The 18,245-nt window shown below is 42.0% G+C and overlaps 1 protein-coding gene across 1 annotated transcript in view; it reads left to right on the top strand.

Annotated features, from left to right (window-relative positions):
* The first annotated feature begins 1,267 nt into the window (after positions 1 to 1,267).
* Positions 1,268 to 18,245, top strand: part of LOC117517216 (septin-5-like) — a 39,775-nt gene continuing 22,797 nt past the window's right edge. The window contains exons 1-3 of the mRNA XM_034178159.1: positions 1,268 to 1,661; positions 11,868 to 12,236; positions 15,748 to 15,844. Of these exons, the coding sequence (XP_034034050.1) occupies positions 11,877 to 12,236; positions 15,748 to 15,844 (457 nt within the window). The 5' untranslated portion in view covers positions 1,268 to 1,661; positions 11,868 to 11,876. The remainder of the gene's footprint in view (positions 1,662 to 11,867; positions 12,237 to 15,747; positions 15,845 to 18,245) is intronic.

The raw sequence follows: 18,245 nt of genomic DNA, 5'->3' as shown, positions 1-18,245 counted from the left end.
GTGTTGGAGTTCACTCTGGTGAATGAGAGGGTCGCGTCCGTACGCCTTCGGGTCGGGGACAGGTCTCTCACCGTTGTCTCGGCCTATGGGCCGAGCAGCAGTGCAGAGTACCCGACCTTCCTGGAGTCCCTGGGAGGGGTACTAGATAGCGCTCCAACTGGGGACTCCATTGTTCTCCTGGGGGATTTCAACGCCCACGTGGGCGGTGACAGTGAGACCTGGAGGGGGGTGATTGGGAAGCACGGCCTCCCCGATCTGAACCTGAGTGGTGTTCAGTTGTTGGACTTCTGTGCTAAACTTGTTATGGTGCTTTGCCCTCTTCAGGTCGGTGGAGTGTCCTTGCCTCAAGTGGAGGAGTTTAAGTATCTCGGGGTCTTGTTCAAGAGTGAGGGACGGATGGAGCGTGAGATCTATAGGCAGATCGGTGCAGCATCTGCAGTGGTGCGGTCGCTGTGTCGGACCGTCGTGGTGAGGAGAGAGCTGAGTGGGGGGCGCAGGGCTCTCGATTTGCCGATCGATCTGCGTTCCGGTCCTCACTTTTGGTCATGGGATTTGGCTCATGACCGAGGGAACGAGATCGCGAGTACAGGCGGCCGAGATGAGTTTCCTCCGCGGGGTGGCTGGGCGCGGGTGAGGAGTGCGGGTGAGGAGCTCGGTCACTCGGGAGGAGCTCGGAGTCGAGTCGCTGCTCCTCCATGTCGAAAGGAGTCAGTTGAGGTGGCTCGGGCATCTTTTCCGGATGTCCCTGGACGCCTCGCTGGAGAGGTGTTCCGGGCACATCCCATTGGGAGGAGGCCCCGGGGAAGACCCAGGACACGCTGGAGGGACTATATCTCTCGGCTGGCTTGGGAATGCCTTGGGGTTCCCCCAGAGGAGCTGGGGGAGGTGTGTGTGGATCGGGACGTCTGGGTGGCTTTGCTTGAGCTGCTGCCCCCGCGACCCGACTCCGGATAAAGCGGAAGAAAATGGATGGATGGAATTTTTAATGCCCACACGCAAGCCAGTGTCCATGAAAACCACGACCCACTCCACAAATAAATAAATAACTAAATAAATATATTTTATTGATGCGGTCTAGTGCGGATAAGCTAATCATTTTAGCAGAACAGCTTAATATTTTGTTGCGGTACTTTCATATTTGGTGCATATGAGATAATATTTTGTTAATTACCTTAAGAAGCTTTTCCCTTGTGTTTGCGAGACAATTATCTTGTGAAAACACGCTCATTATTTTAAGGAGGTTATTATCCACTGAACACTTGGGGTGGAGGGCGTGCTTACAAGACAATTATGTCAGCAAATTATTGGAGATTATCACTTGTTCTCACAAGACAACCTGTTCAGTCAAGCGAATATCTTGAGCAGATTTTAAAACAAATGAAGTTTGGGGCCCCTATTGGAGCAGCATGTGGGACATAGCGGCTTGCCTTCTTAATCTAAGGTCAGAGCAGACAGACTGCACTGCGCCTTAAGTGCTCCCTCATGCACAGAGCTGCAAACACAGCATATATCCTGCTTTTTACACTGTTCTTTGTCACCTTGCTGATGTTTGGCCACTTCCAACCTTGTTGGTTTTAGTTGTGATCTGGGGACAGTTGGACAGACTGAGACTATCATGGAGCACATGTCCTCTCCGGTCCGCTTACGCAACATTAAAAAAGGTACGTCTGCTCACTTCATTTAAAACCTTTTTTGTTATAATAAAAGACTATGTAAAATCACTTACAAAATGTATTTTTTGTAACCGTTTTCAGTCTTGATGATCTAGATTTTATATTTATGTACTTGTTAAAATCTGCTAAACTCTACATTTTAAGTTTTAATCTTTTTTTCTTCTCTCTGCTTAAAAGTTCCACCATGTTCAGAAAAAGAGGTGAGACAAAAAACAGTTAGTGTTTGGCAGATACACTCTGTAGTGTTGTTAGTTTGTGTGTTAGTGTGTTAAGTCTCAAACCCCCTACCTGGTAGAGTATTAGAAGCCGGATTAAGACCAGCTTTGTTGGTAATGAGACATGACAGGTGGCAGGGTGAACCCAGAGCACAGGAGCCGTGCTGGACACAGCCATGGGTCTAAAGTGTGAGATCCGCAACACAATGACCCATAAAAACTGTGAAAAAACTAACGGTCTAAAGCACGTGTGACCTTATGACCTTTAGTGTTGTTTACATTCAGCCAGGACAGGCTGTGGGTTTGTAATGGGATTACAGGCCGAGCCTCATCAGCCTCTATGACAAAAAACACATTCATCATGTCATGGACGTGACGGTCTAACTCCAGCCAACTGGTAAATGGTAAATGGACTGCATTTATATAGTGCTTTTCCATCTGCATCAGACACTCAAAGCGCTTCACAATTATGCCTCACATTCACCCCGATGTCAGGTTGCTGCCATGCAAGGCGCTCACTATACACCGGGAGCAATAGGGGATTAAAAGTCTTGCCCAAGGGCCCTTAGTGATTTCCAGTCAGGCGGGGATTTGAACCCATGATCTTCTGGACTCAAGCCCAACACCTTAGCCACTAGACCAGGGGTGGGCAATCATGTGCCGTGAAGGGCCAAAGAACTGCAGATTTTCCTTGCTACCAATCACCTCAGCAGGTGATTTCATTAATGTTCATGTGTTTCAGCAGGTGGTTTCATTGACAACCAGGTGTTTATGTTCAAGGGAGAAGCTCATCAGCAACCCACCTGCTGAGGTGATTGGTTGCAAGGAAAACATGCAGTGTCTCGGCCCTCGTTGCCCACCTCTGCACTAGACCATCACCTGCCCTAAACTGGTGCTTTGTCTTTGTGCTCGTAGTTTATAGATACTATACCTTGCAGTGACATTTGTAGATACTAATTAGAGCTTCAAGTATTTCTCTAGATTCCGTTGCAGCAGACCTCATCATATCATGTGATGACTGTCTTTGCTGGCAAAGAAAGGTTTGCTCTTGTTTTTGATCGGAGTCACTACAGCAGAAGCAGCAGAGTTCTGTGTGTTGTTGGGATGTGTTTTATGTCTGAGCAACTCCAGATGTAGGCAGAGAATGGGCCATGGGCGGCCTTAAACTGGGGACCTTCTCATTGGGAGACACCATTCGGGAAACTGTGTCCAAACTTTGACTGGTAGTCTATCTAATGCTGCATTTACACATAGGCAGGATGCGTTATGAATGTCATATTTGTGTCACTCTTGGTACATTCCTGACATTCTTAACGTGGCTTAACGCTTCTTATTAGGTTTCTTAAAGCTGCGTTTACACATAACAATGGCAAGTCACGAATGCCACAAAGTCTACATTCTTGGCCGCTGATCACGAATGTGATAATTTGGGGCAGAGGCGTCAGGTGTCCTCAGGAACTGCTGCAACCTTTAACCATGCGTTGCAATTAATGGCACATGTTGCTGGAGAATTGTCATGAACCATTACGCATGGTCAAGAATAATGCTCCACGTTGTTGCGTGCTGTTAAATTCTGTCACGGTGTGAATGAGGCGAATTGTCGCCACACGCACACACACACACACACACACACAGCATATTCATCCACCCGTCAGTTGCTGAACAATTCAGATCGCTCCAGTTTGCTCCTCAAAGCCACAGCAGAAGAACTTTGTGACTGCATGCTTAGTTGAGCTCTGTGCCATGGAGTGGCGCAGAGAGGAGGAGGAGACTGAGAGTCAGATGTGTGGCTCCACGCGGCTCTCGTCTTTCTCATTTTCCCAAACATCAGGCACAGCAGCAGCAGCAGGTGGAACACCTGCAGGAGTGCACTGAGGAGCACTGGAACGAAACTTTTAGCCAACTTGGTGTCACTGTTCTTCTTCAGCATACTGCAGCAATAAAACTGAATGCGGTGCAGCAGGGTTTAATTGTGCACACCGTCAGAGAAGAAAGCTGTCATTAAGGATTACCACTAATCAAAACAAATCAACACGCTCAGTTGCGACCTCCACGACATGAGGCGAAATGAGGGTGGTGCATGACATTCGTGAAAGATTTTTTGACAGCCAAAAACATGCTCCACGAATATCACGAATATATGCACTATTAAGAAACCTATTCAGATGTGTTAAGTCACATTATGAATGTCAGGAATGTGCCAAGAATGATGCAAATATGACATTTGTAACATATCCTGCCTGTGTGTAAACGCACCATAATAATGAGTGTTGGTGCGTGATATTCTTGGAGCATGTTTTTGGCTGTCAAAAAATCTTCCACAAATGTCACGCACCACCCTCATTTCGCCTCATGTCATGGAGGTCGCAACTGAGCGTGTTGATCCGTCTTGATTAGTGGTGATCCTACAGCTGGTGGTTTCATGTCCAACATGTGGTTGCACCAGTCAACATGGACAGTAGAAGGGTATTTCAGGGTATTTCTTTCTGCAAGTTTTCATCAATCAATCCTAGAAAGATGAGTTACATGATTAGCAGCTGTAGCTGCTTTCAGTATTTTCAGAATATTTATTGAATGTTTCTCAAGTGGTAAATTTTTCTTGTCTTACTTTTAGTGCAGCAGATAAATATATATGTCATAATCTTCACGCCTGTGAAATAATCATGCTGTCTAATCAGCATCTTGACTTGCCCCGCCTGTGAGGTGGGATGGATTATCTTGGCAAAGGAGAAGTGCTCACTAACACAGATTTAGACAGATTTGTGAACAATATTTGAGAGAAATAGGTCTTTTGTGTATATAGAAAATGATCTTTGAGTTCAGCTCATGAAACATGGGAACAAAAACTAAAGTGTTGTGTTTATATTTTTGTTCAGTATGCATGCAGTGCCACATCTACAAGTTCATTTCAGCTTGGTTCTAAACTTTGTGTTATTCAGACATCAGTCATTGTGGCTTGTAGTGACAATTTGATCCAGTTTGACTTGATTGTTATGCAGTTAGTTGAATAAAAGCTGTTAAAGTTGTATGTATAGATTGATGAATCCTGCACTTCATCTATATAACATTTTGCTACATATGAATGAATGAATGAATGAATGGTTTATTCAGCACGTACGAACAAAGTCTCTCATTTACAAAACAAGTCAAAAATTAAAACATATAGAACAAAACTCAAACAATTTACCAACTTAGTGCAGCTGAAAGAGTGTGGGCAGACGCAGAAGCTTATAAACGCCCACCACGTACATCAATTTCTGTGTACAAACAAAAATAAACACTAAAAAACAAATCCCAGTCAGTAATGTAACGCAGTGAAACAAAGTAATACAACAGACAAACAAAAAATAGCCACACAAGCAATTTACTTAATTACTCAAACCATAACAAGTTAATATATTATTTTTATAGTCTTTTAAAACAAGCCAATGTACTAGATACCTTAATACAATCTAAACAGCCATTCCACACTCTAACACCTTTTACCAGAACGCAATGACCTTTAGCAGTACTTTGAATCTTTCTTCTATCAAATACCAAAGTTCCACGCAAATTATAACTGGACTCTCTCATTTTAAACAGCTCCTTGACATGTTGAGGCAAGAATCCATTTTTAACTTTATACATTATCTGTATTGTAAAATAATCAACCAAGTCATAAAATTTCAAAAATTGAAGGTGAACAAACAATGAATTTGTTGGTTCACAATATGGTTTTTTACTTATCACTCTTATAGCTTTTTTTTTTTTTTTTTTTTTTTTTTGGAACAGAAATATTGGATTAGTATTTGTTTTATATGTATTTCCCCAAACTTCAATGCAATAAGTCATATAAGGGACAAGTAATGAGTGACACAATGAAACCAACAGATGCTGAGGGAGAAAGTATTGTACTTTGTACAAGATAGCAATAACTTTTGGCATTTTGGACTCAGTATGTTTTATATGAGTTTTCCAACAAAGCTGATCATCAACAAAAACTCCAAGAAATTTGGTTTGAGATACAATTTCAATTTCAATACCATTCAACAATAATTTACTGCTTAAATTTGTTATATGGCTGGGGGGGCCTGGCTGCCTTTTTGTTTCTGTCCTTTGCTTCTCCTTCCAGGTGGTTTGCATTTGGAACTGAGTGGCTGTGTTGCTGAGTTTATCAGGACCTCACCCTGATCACCTGAGGCTGATCACCTGCGGCTCATCAGGACTCACAGCTGTGGTGCATCTGCATGGATTGGAACATGGTGGCATTTAAGACTGGAGTGCACAGTGTGTATTTGCCAGAGACTCGACCTTGTGACCAGACGGGTGAGATCGTCGTCTCGGGAGCCATCTCATCATCAATGGATGCAGAGAACGTCCAGGTTTGATGCACGGTCTGTGAAAGAGGAGGGGGTGAGGTCTCACGCTCGTCAGCACACTTCCTGAGGTACGTTAGATTTTGTGACTAACATTTATACAGTCAGTAAATGTGGTGTCCCTCACACCTTTATGATATTGAGCTGTATGTTAGTCATGTATCGACTTCCACTGCAGTGGAGTTTTGTGAACTGGATGTTCCATGCCTGCAGGTTGGGAAGTTGATTAGTAATCAAGCCAGGAAGTGTTTGCTGTTTGTACACCTTTAAGTGTTCTCTCTGTGTGTAGAGTGTGGACTCACATAATGGTTCCTTCTTTCACAGACTCGGTTTGTTGCGGCCACCTGGGGGGTGTCGGCGGGGTCCTTGAGTCCGAACAGCTGCTGGGAGCGCACCACGCCAGACCGCACTTTGTTTTTTATGTATCACTGTTATGTATTAAATTCAGTTAGCCTTTGTACCGTGCTCTGCTTATTTCATACTGGGTCTTTCAAACGCTGGTCGGTTCTCCGAGCTGCGTCCGACACATAACAAAATTTCTAGGTTTATTTCCAAATATAATGCACTTAGTTTTACCGAAATTAAGTGATAATGTATTAGAGTATTTAGAGTATTTTAGTGTATTTAAATTTTTGCAATTCCCTCTCCACCAAGTCCAAGAGCTGTCTCAAATTATCTCCACTACCAATCACAGTTGTATCATCAGCAAACAAAATACAACTCAAAGACTTAGAAACCAAACCTATATCATTAATATACAACAAAAACAATAATGGCCCGAGGACTGACACCTGGGGCACCCCACATGTAATCCTCAAAAATTCCAATTTTATCCCACCAAGATGAACACACTATCATTACGTAAATAGCTAGCTATTCAGTTAAAGGCCAGTCCTCTAATACCATACATCTGTAATTTTTCCAAAAATAAGGTATGATCAATAGTATCAAATGCTTTCTGTAAATAAATTAAAAAAAAAACAACAGTGCATTGCTTCTTCTCTATTGCAATTGTTCCACAAAGTCTATTAAAGCCAAAGAAGTTGTTCGATTTTTTTCTGAAACCATACTGCTGTTCGTTAAGTATATAATGTTTTTCTATAAAATCGTTCAACCTCTTTACAAATATTTTTTCCAGAATTTTAGAAAACTGTGGTAACAAAGAGACTGGCCTATAATTTGAAAAAAAACAAACAAACGTGTTTATCACGAGATTTAAACAATGGTATCACCTTAGCAATTTCATTCTGGAGGGAAATTTCCCAGTCATGAGTGACAGATTACAAATATATGTCAAAGGTTTGATAATACAGTCAATAATGTTCTTAATCAAAACCATATCAAAGCTATTGATATCAGTGGATTTTTTTCCCTTAATTTTGTGAACTATCTTTTTCATCCGTTTCTCTAATAAACATTGAATCCTGAATTTATTAATTAATTTACAGTTATCCATAGAACACTTTGTCGTAGTTACAATTGAGTTTGATAAATTTTTACCAACATTATTAAAATAATCAGCAATAATTTTATTTCCTTTTACAATTTTATCAGTCTATATAAAAGTAAGATGGATCATCTTTAACAACTTTTTTCTCTTTAATGATTTCGCTTAAGAGCTTCCAGGTTCCCCTAATGTTAGTTTTATTTTTCTCTAACAAATCGCAGTAATACTGCTTCTTATACAATCGCATAATGTTTGTTAATTTATTTTTATATGTCATATTTTCTATCGGCTTCATTAGTTGTAAATTTTAAAAACTGCTTATACAATAAATTTTTCTTTTTACATGCATTCAGGAGTCCCTTTGTTACCCAAGGTTATCATCCCTTAATCTCTTAATCTAAGTTTTCAAAATACAGGCATTTACAGAAGTGTAGATTTGTGCATGTTCTTTGCATTCCGATAGCAAAAGGCTTGTTTTTGCACTGAACAGTTGTCTCCAGTGTCTCTTCTCCCATGTAAAATAAGGTTGAACAGCACTAAAGATCACATGATTGCATGGCATCTATAGACTTGGCTTTCATATTGAAAATGTTTTGTTTTTGGTTGTTTTGTTTTTTTAAAAACCTATCTTGGCCACATAGCCAGATGCTAAGAGAAATGGTGCAGTGAAATGGTGCATATGCCAATCCCCTGATACCATACCACTGCAGTTTATCTGCAGTGGTATGGTATCAGGGGATTGGCATATGATTGGATAGTTAGCTATTTATACACTAGATATCAGTGTGTACATATTGGTGGGGCAAAATCTGAACCCATGAAAATTACTTGTGGGGTGCCCCAGGGTTCAGTTCTGGGGCCGTTGTTGTTTCTTCTGTATATTAATGACATATGTTTGGTTTCCAAGTCCATCAGTTGTATTTTGTTTGCTGATGATACGAATGTGTTTTGTAGTGGGGATCACTTGGGACAGACCTTGGACATGATGGAGAAGGAACTACAGAAGTTTAAACAATGGTTTGAATCAAACAAATTATCACTCCACTTTGGTAAGACAAAGTGTATTATATTTGGAAACAAGTCCAGGATTTCCTGCAGAAATTTCTTATTAAATGATATTGAAATTGAAACTAACTGATACAAAATTTCTTGGTGTTGTTATTGATGATAAACCGAGCTGGAAAATGCATATTCATTTTGTTAAATCCAAAATGTCAAAAGCCATTGCAATTCTGCATAAAGCACAAGATTTAATTTCCCAACACTCATTAACTATTTTATATCACTCATTGCTCGTTCCATACATGACCTACTGTATTGAGGTATGGTATACATATAAAACTAATACTAATCCAATATTTTTGTTGCAAAAGAAAGCTGTAAGAATTATTTGTAACAAATCACATTGTGAGCCAACGAATCCATTGTTTGCCTGTTTGCATATTCTAAAATTCTGGGACTTGGTTGATTACTTTACAATACAAATTATGTATAAAGTTAAAAATAAACTGCTGCCACAACATGTCCAGGATCTGTTTAAACTGAGGGACTCCAGTTATAATTTGAGAGGAATTTTATTGTTTGAAAAAATCAAGGACCCGAACTACTGCAAAAAGTCATTGTGTATCTGTCAAAGGTGTTAACATCTGGAACAACTGTCCCGACAACATTAAAGTACTTTGTATGTTAGTAGGCTTTAAAAGACATTACAAGAATAACAAAATTGTATGCTATAGTTGAAGACTTAGGTCTTGTTATTACTTTCGGGTTTGTGTGTTGTGTGCCAGTGTTGTCTGGTTATATTTTGTAAATTTGAGTTCATTGACTAAGTTTGCACGTTTTTTCTTTTTGGTACTGTCATCGTGTGTGCGTATCTATGTATGTACATGTAGGTATGTATACGTGTACTTATCTGCATATGTGTATGTATACATGTGTATATATGTGTGTATGTATATATAATTATATATATATATGTGTGTGTGATTGTGTAGATATGTATTTATGAAATTTTGTTTGTGTGTATATGTTTGTTATTTTTTAGTATAGGGGTGGGTATTTATAAGCTCTGCTTCTGCCGTCACCCTTTCGGCCACACAGGACTTTTGTAAAGTTGTTTGTTATGAGTTTTTTTGTTTTTGTTGTTGAATTGTGTGCCGAATAAACTCATTCATTCATTGAAATGCCATGTGGTGAAAAGAATTTGGCTGCTTTTATCCACAGTGGGTAAGAACCTTTATCATGGTCATACACAGTTAGCATGAATTATGAATGGATTAATTAATTAATTTATTAGGCACACAGAATATCAACACAGACAATAACAAACTCATAAAAAGAACAATGTACAATAAACCCTTGTGGCCGAAAAGGTGAAGGCAGAAGCAAAGCTTATAGATACCGTCCCCGTATACTATAAAAATTAAAGAAAAAAAGAATGTATACATATATAAATATATATAGTTATAACAACAATACAAAAAAATGTGCACAAACAAAACAATTCAGACTGTGCACCAGAATTTTAAAACACAACCAACAGTGCATAAACCCAAGCACATCAACAAAATGGTAAACCTCATTTTTCAAACTATAACGGGTAAGTGTATTATTTTTATAAAGCTTTTTAAAGCTGACTAAAGTACCAAGTAACTTAATATTATCAGGACAGTTATGCCAAATATTAACACCCTTAATGGAAACACAATGACTTTTTGCAGTAGTTCTGATCCTTAGTTTCTCATATAATAATGTCCCTCTCAAATTGTAGCTGGAATCCCTCATTTTAAACAGATCCTGTGTTATGTGTCGACGCGGGTTGAGGAGCGGACCTGCGTCTGACAGAACCCAGCGCTAAAAATAACCAGAAAACGGTTCCAAAACAAAACAATTTATTTTTTTACCCTCTTTGGTGCATAACAATGTGTACAAACTAAACAGCGTCTTTCTGGTGGAGTGACTGTTGGCACGCTCTCCAGCGCCCGTAAGGATCAAAGCCCGGCGCTCCTGGACCCACTACCACCACCAAACACCCCCCAGGTGGACACGACAAACTGACTCTCTGTGAAGCAAAGAAGAGGTGAGGTAAGTCAGCAGTTACAACAATATCTTTCAAAAGACACACGCTATCAGCAACACATTCAGGTCTGTATCTTTTTTAACTTTATGCAAATGAGCAGCTTCTCACAACAGGTGGAGGATCACTTATCCGCACGCCACAGCAGTGAGAAGCAAACTGCACAATTCTCATCACAATTCAAGTATACTGTGTAACAAAACACCAAGTTACTATCAACAATTAGTCAAACACTTAATCACCTTTGATGTGTGCTGACAGCATGTGTCCTCACCCTTCCTTGCTTCACGGGCTCGATGTGTCAAACCCAGGCGCGGTCCTCAGCGTCTCACAAACGAACATCACAAGGTCGAGTTCCCGGCAGTTCTGCTTGAATCACACATGACTTAAATGCAGAACGCCATCCAATTATCTGCTTCAGCTGAAAGTCTTTAAGGTTGCATGTGAGCACCATTCACAGGTGCTGCACATGATGTTGATGAGGGTGAAGGATTCTTCAGCCAGCACCTTCTCCACAGACAAATCAGCTCTCATGCCACCTGGAGAGCAAAGAAAAGAAAAGAACACCAAAATATCCAGCCACACCCCCCAACACACAACATCCTGGACATGTTCAGGCAAGAGTTTATTTTTGACTTTATACATAATTTGTATTGTGATATAATCAACCAAGTCCCACAATTGTAAAATTTGCAAACCAGCAAATACCAGATTTGTTGGCTCATGATATGGCTTATTACTGATAATTCTTATAGCTTTCTTTTGCAACAGAAATATTGGATTAGTGTTATTTCTATATGTATTTCCCCAAACTTCAACACAGTATGTCATATATAGTTATTACCCACTTGTCTGATATCACTGATGAAACCTAAATGAAATCAATTTGATTGCTAATGGCCTTGGTAGGGACACATCGTGTGGTTCAATGAAACCAATTTTTAATAAAGAAAAAGTACATCATTTAGCCACATTGGTTAAGTGTTAAAATATCATAATAGAGCCCAGTCTATGACAAAAAAAATTAAAAACTTGGACAAAATATCCATCTACAACAATAACAAATACTATGTCTGTCTATCTGATGTCCCCTGATATCAGTTTAAAAGTATGCCTACAGAAGATAAGGAGGACACCCATCTGAGGGATCTGTCTGTGGCCTCTCAACCTGGTGAACAGCACCAGACATCAGGTCAGTCACCAATCTCACTAACCAACTGTGAACCTGAGGTTACTGGGACAGGAACCAATGAGGGTCTCCCCAGCCTTCCCTGGACTCCATCTTTGACCCTCCCAGCCTTGGGCAGCCCCACGATGCCCCTAAAACAAAATCACACAGGAGTGGATGCAGATTTCCACCCCCTACAGCTGAGGTGGCAGCTCATGTGTCAGGGATCTCTTGAATCGCCGCTCAGCCCGGGATCATGTCCACGCAGCCCATGGGGACAGTTTGACCCCTATGACTCTGAGGTATGTTTTCCATTTTCAAACAGTATATTGTTCCCCGAGCAGGGAGTGAAAATTTTAACAAATAATTGTTTTTATTGCATGGCTGAGGTCCAAAGTGGAGCACAGCACAATACAGGAGTCATTGCTCGTTTCCAACTAACACAGCCCAGTACCCACCTTATTTAGCTAGCTAATATACTGTTTGAATGTGTGCACATTATGTTTAAAGCACAATGTTGGTGCATTGCTATCATGAAGCAGCAGACAGTGTAGACCAAACAAACCTGGTGTAAAGTGGAGCTCAGCGTGATTGTGATGATTGATTATACAGTGCAATATTCAGATACGCCATGTGAAGGCAGGCCCACAATATGAATAGACCCTGCTTGTAGACCCAATGAAACTGAATTGACAACAATTATTTAGCATGATGAAAATAAACATGAATGGCAAAATCCAAATTTTCACTTACTACTTAAATGCTTCACCTCAAGGAGCTTTGGTTGCTGCTTTCTGCTCTCATGCTTGGCATGCTGCACACTGATCCTGTTTCCTTGCCATAAAACCTCTCACTTCAGTCCACCATATAAATAGCAATATACCAGTTATTGACACCAGTCCCTGGCTCTTAAAGGGAATGACAGATCTGATTGATTTAATTCATATTTGTCCAAGAACACACCCATGATTAATAAAAGACTACATACAGCACCTTAACACACTGCACCTTAGTTTGCACTCAGATTACACTGGCTATAATTGCAAAATGGAGTTGGACATGTCCAAATGCACTTTAGACCTTGCATCATGGCCCATTTTGGAATCAAACACATAAATGCATGTGTTGTGATGAACGCATGTCACAGAAGTGGAAAAAGGAGCCATTTCAGGTCTAATTTTCACTCAGATAAAAAGTTTTTCTGCTTGGATATTCATAGAGCTGTGGAACTTTCAAGCTGTTTAGCATGAAACACCAATAATACCTAACTGTTAAAAGTACAGTGCATCTGGAAAATATTCACAGCGCTCCACTTTTTCCACATTTTGTATGTTACAGCCTTATTCCAAAATGGATTAAATTAATTTTTTCCTCAAAATTCTATACATAATACCCCATGATGACAATGTGAATTTTTTTTTTTTGAGATTTTAGCAAATTTATTAAAAACCGCCGTACCACATTTGTAGAGCGCAAACTTCCACCAACACTAGTTCCCAACTGCACAAATTTTTACTTTGGAAAAAAATTTCAAGGTCAAAGTCCTGTTAGAAGCAAGCTTTTGCATAAGATAAATTAGATGTGATCAAATCTCAGGAGTATGTATTTGGTTCATGCAGTTGAATAGAATTGTTTTTTTGTTTGTTTTGTTTTTGGTGTTGTCAGGTGTGTTTGTTTTTTTACTTTTTTCAGTTCCTGAATTCTTTTTCAGATAATTTTCACAGAGCAGTGATTAGCTCTGCACAATTTGTCAATGCTTTTTGACACTTAGTTTCCGACTGACAATTGGAAGATAGACAAATAGGCATAAAATTGGAACCTTCATCCAATTTTTGTAGGTAAATCCATGACAGAAAAATGAGTGACTGAGGCACTTTTCACTGAGGTATAATGCAAAATGTACACCAAATGGGCTTTTCAATATTAAATTCAATTGTCCACAAAATACACAATCTGGATCAGATCTGGATAAAACTTTGTCAGGCGATACTGAGTGACAGTGTGCACCTCCCTTTCAAATATAAGAGTGATTGGAGCATGTTTGATTAAGATATAATGTAAATATATACATTAAATGGGGTTTTCAATGGCCAAAAAAAAAAAAAAAATCTGTAATCTGGATGAGATCCAGATAAAACTTTGTCAGTCAACAAAGGATAGTAGAGAAGCTTAAATCTTCAACTGGACTGGGTTGCTTGACACGAGGACATTTCACTTCAAATCGCAGAAGCTTCCTCAGCTAAAATTCTTGCTCTGGTGGTCTGACTTCTGTCTTGACTCTTGTAGAGAAGAATAATCAAGAAGTCACAAAAGCTGGAGTTTTAAACCTAACCAGACCCCTCCTACCGAGAGGCAGACTGCTATAGGCTGGTGACTAAACAATAGCTCTAATTAGCACCTATTGTGCTCTAGTTAGCACCCTCCTAATGACAGGGCAGCTGTCCCTCTCCTGATGGCTCCCTTGACAACTCTGCTGATGACATGAATGACTCATTACCATGAACAAAAGACTGAAACTGCTTTGAACTGAGTACCCCATTGTAAACAGGGGATAAAGCATGTCTCAGACCCCTCCCCGGTTAAGGCTGGGTTTCAAACGTTTCACAAAGAATGCCTCCTTGACCCCTCTCTCAAACCATTTCTTCTCTCTGGCTAATATTTTAACTTCCTTGTCCTCAAATGTGTGGTTAGTGTCTTTAAGGTGGAGATGAACTCAGGGTGATCAGGACGCTTCAACACAGAGCCCTACAGGTGACCACAACTGCAGAGGGAAGGGCTAAAGAACAACAACTTGTCCGGAAAGCCCACACAGTATGTGGGTACCCACGATGGTCCCTGGACAAAGTGCAGTCCAGTCGAAGATTCAAGCTTCTCTACTATGGAAACCACCTGGACAACTGAGAGCCTACACAGAAACATCAACAAAGGATACCATCCTACATAGTGCACTCAGAAGTGAAAGAAATTCAATCTTTTTTGATAGAGTTATGAATTTTGAAAACTTGTTCAGTGTTACAAGATAGAGATTTTCCAAGATTTTTTGTGAATTTGACATTTGAGCTGTGACCTTAAAAACTGAATCAGTTCTTGCCTATCATGATATAAATCTCTGTAAAAAAAATGCATGGTGGTGGCCGCATCATGCTGTGGGGATGTTTTTCAGCGGCAGGAACTGGGAGACTAGTCAGGAGGGAAAGATGAATGCAGCAATGTACAGAGACATCCTGGATGAAAACTTGCCCCAGAGTGCTCTTGACTTCAGACTGGGGTGACAGTTCATCTTTCAGCAGGACAATGACCCTAAGCACACAGCCAAGATATCAAAGGAGTGGCTTCAGGACAACTCTGTGAATGTCCTTGAGTGGCCCAGCCAGAGCCCAGACTTGAATCTGATTGAACATCTCTGGAGAGATCTAAAAGTGGCTGTGGACCGACGCTCCCCCTCCAACCTAATGGAGCTTGTGAGGTGCTGCATCGAGCAATGGGCAAAACTGCCCAATGATAGGTGTGCCAAGCTTGTGACAAGGAGTGTGAATATTTATGCACGTGCAATTTCTTCATTTTTTTTTATTTTTAAGAAGTTTGCAAAAATTAAAAAAAAAACTTTTCATGTTGTCAATATGGGGTGTTGTGAGTAAAATCTTGAGGGGAAAAAATGAATTTACCCCATTTTGGAATAAGGCTATAACATAAAATGTGGAAAAAGTGAAGCACTGTGAATATTTTCTGGATGCACTGTCAATATGATCAGATTTTACACAAAATGATCATTTTAATGTTTGTGGGGCGGGGGGGGTGTTTTTTTTAATGTAGGATCAGGATAAGGAGTATGTGGGCTTTGCTATGCTGCCCAGTCAGGTCCACAGGAAGACAGTGAAGAAAGGTTTTACCTTCACGGTCATGGTATTAGGTGAGTTGCCCTGCATGATCTTTCCACCTTCTCTGATGCACTGTAACATTTGGATCTTAAGCCCCAGTCACATAGAGGTAAGACTGTTGGTGATTTAGGAGTGTCACCGACAGTCTCTGTCACAGCCCCCTCAAGAATAACGCTACCCACTTTCTGGGCTTGTTTGATTAGGGTGAGTGCTCTGAGCTGTGGCCACAGCCGGGCTGCTAATGGATATCTGGCCCAACAAGCAAATGTATTCTGACCAAGCAAGGAAATTATGAAATACAGCCATTTAAGTCATACAGCCTTTCAGTCGTTCACTGATGATTAAAAGGCTGCTTAATTTAATATTACAATTACTAATTGGATAATACAGTCTTCATTAGTAAGTCTCATCAGCTGCTTCTTTGTTTTTCACTCATGGTTGCCACAGCAAATCCCAGACGGATCTGCATGTTGATTTGGCACAGGTTTTAACTGGGGGTTTGAACTGGAAACCTTCCACACTAGAAATGAGCACACTGAACCGCTATGGTGACCAACACTGCCCCAAAAGGAAGCTTTATTTTAAGCTTCCTAATTGACAGGTTTCCAAAAGGAGTGTGTCCATGACGCAGAGGCATAACAACAAAAGTCTACTGACCAAACGTCACTGACGCAGCGGTTAAATTTAATATTATTGTTGTGAAAGTGACATGACACGGACCCACAACAGGGGGCGTTAATGAACGGACAATGGATAAGCCAAAAGTAACAATTTAATGTTGTGAATCGCACAACAACGTACAGACAATAACAATATGGTGGACTGTCAATCATACACCAGGTGACGTGTGGGCAGGCTCGACGATAGAAGACGCCTGGAGAGAGAAGAGCTGGATCCCCACACAGCTTCCACCACCAACGGAGCTGAAGAACACCGGAGCTGCCAAGCCCTGCGCCCCAGGTGGCTGCTGTCTTCAGCAGTCAGACCCGGTACTGCTGGCAGAAAACAGAGACAGTCCAGATGAGTGTGAGTTCGCACACTCAGTAATCCCACAGTCTGTCTTAAGTAAAGGAGGGAAAACCTCCACCTCCAATCACACACACTCGTGCAGCTCCTGGTCAACCACTTATCTGAGTTGGGGTGTGAGGCGAAGCCGTCACTGTCACACCAAACGCCAATCCTCCAGATAAGGAAACACTCCAGGAAAACGGCTGCAACAGAAGTTCAGGTTAAACACACACAGTGTCAGTCAGCAGAGAAATTACCTGAATGGTAGTTGATTTCTCGGCAGGGAGGTGGAGTTGCAGTCTGGCCTTTATGGTGGTGGTGATGAGAAGTGAATGAGTGACAGCTGGTATGGATGATGAGTGGCAGCTGTCACTCCTGGTTGCTCCGACGCCCTCTCGTGCTTGAAGCCCGCACTTCAAGCAGGGCGCCATCTTGTGGTGGTGGGCCAGCAGTACCTCCTCTTCAGCGGCCCACACAACAGGACCCCCCCCTCAACGGGCGCCTCCTGGCGCCCGACCAGGCTTGTCCGGGTGCCGCCGGTAGAAGTCGGCCAGGAGGGCCGGGTCCAGGATGAAGCTCCTCTTCACCCAGGAGCATTCTTCGGGTCCATACCCCTCCCAGTCCACCAAATACTGGAACCCCCGGCCCTTCCGACGGACGTCCAGGAGCCGGCGCACGGTCCAAACCGGCTCCCCATCGATGATCCGGGCAGGAGGCGGCACCGGTCCGGGGGTACAGAGGGGTGAAACGTGGTGAGGTTTGATGTGGGACACATGGAAATCCGGGTGGATCCGCAGTGAAGCTGGCAGCTTCAGCTTCACTGCGGCCTTTGAGGATGGGGAAAGGTCTGATGTATCTGTCCTTCAACTTTTGGGATTCCACTTGCAGGGGAATGTCCTTTGTGGAAAGCCAAACCTCCTGCCCAGGCTGATACGCAGGGGCCGGGGCACGCCGGCGGTCTGCATGGTTCTTGGCCCTCGTCCGGGCTTTGAGCAGGGCAGAGTGGGTGGTACGCCACACCCGACAGCACCTTCTCAGATGGGCCTGGACCGAGGGCACCCCGACCTCTCCCTCCACTAGCGGGAACAATGGGGGCTGGTACCCCAAACACACTTCAAATGGGGAGAGGCCGGTGGCAGACGAGACTTGGCTGTTATGAGCGTACTCGATCCAGGCCAGATGGTCACTCCAGGCCGTCGGGTGCGCGGAGGTCACGCAACGGAGGGCCTGCTCCAGTTCCTGGTTAGTCCGCTCTGCCTGCCCGTTCATCTGGGGGTGGTACCCAGATGAGAGACTGACGGTGGCCCCCAGTTCCCTACAGAAACTCCGCCAGACCTGGGAGGAGAACTGAGGACCACGATCCGAGACAATGTCTGATGGAATCCCATGCAGACGCACGACATGGTGGACCAGGAGGTCTGCAGT

This window comes from Thalassophryne amazonica, chromosome 9 (genome assembly GCF_902500255.1).
Source record: "Thalassophryne amazonica chromosome 9, fThaAma1.1, whole genome shotgun sequence".
In the NCBI taxonomy this organism is placed as follows: domain Eukaryota; kingdom Metazoa; phylum Chordata; class Actinopteri; order Batrachoidiformes; family Batrachoididae; genus Thalassophryne; species Thalassophryne amazonica.
The sequence above is the reverse complement of the archived record's forward strand: the minus strand, read 5'-3'. Positions and strand labels throughout refer to the sequence as shown.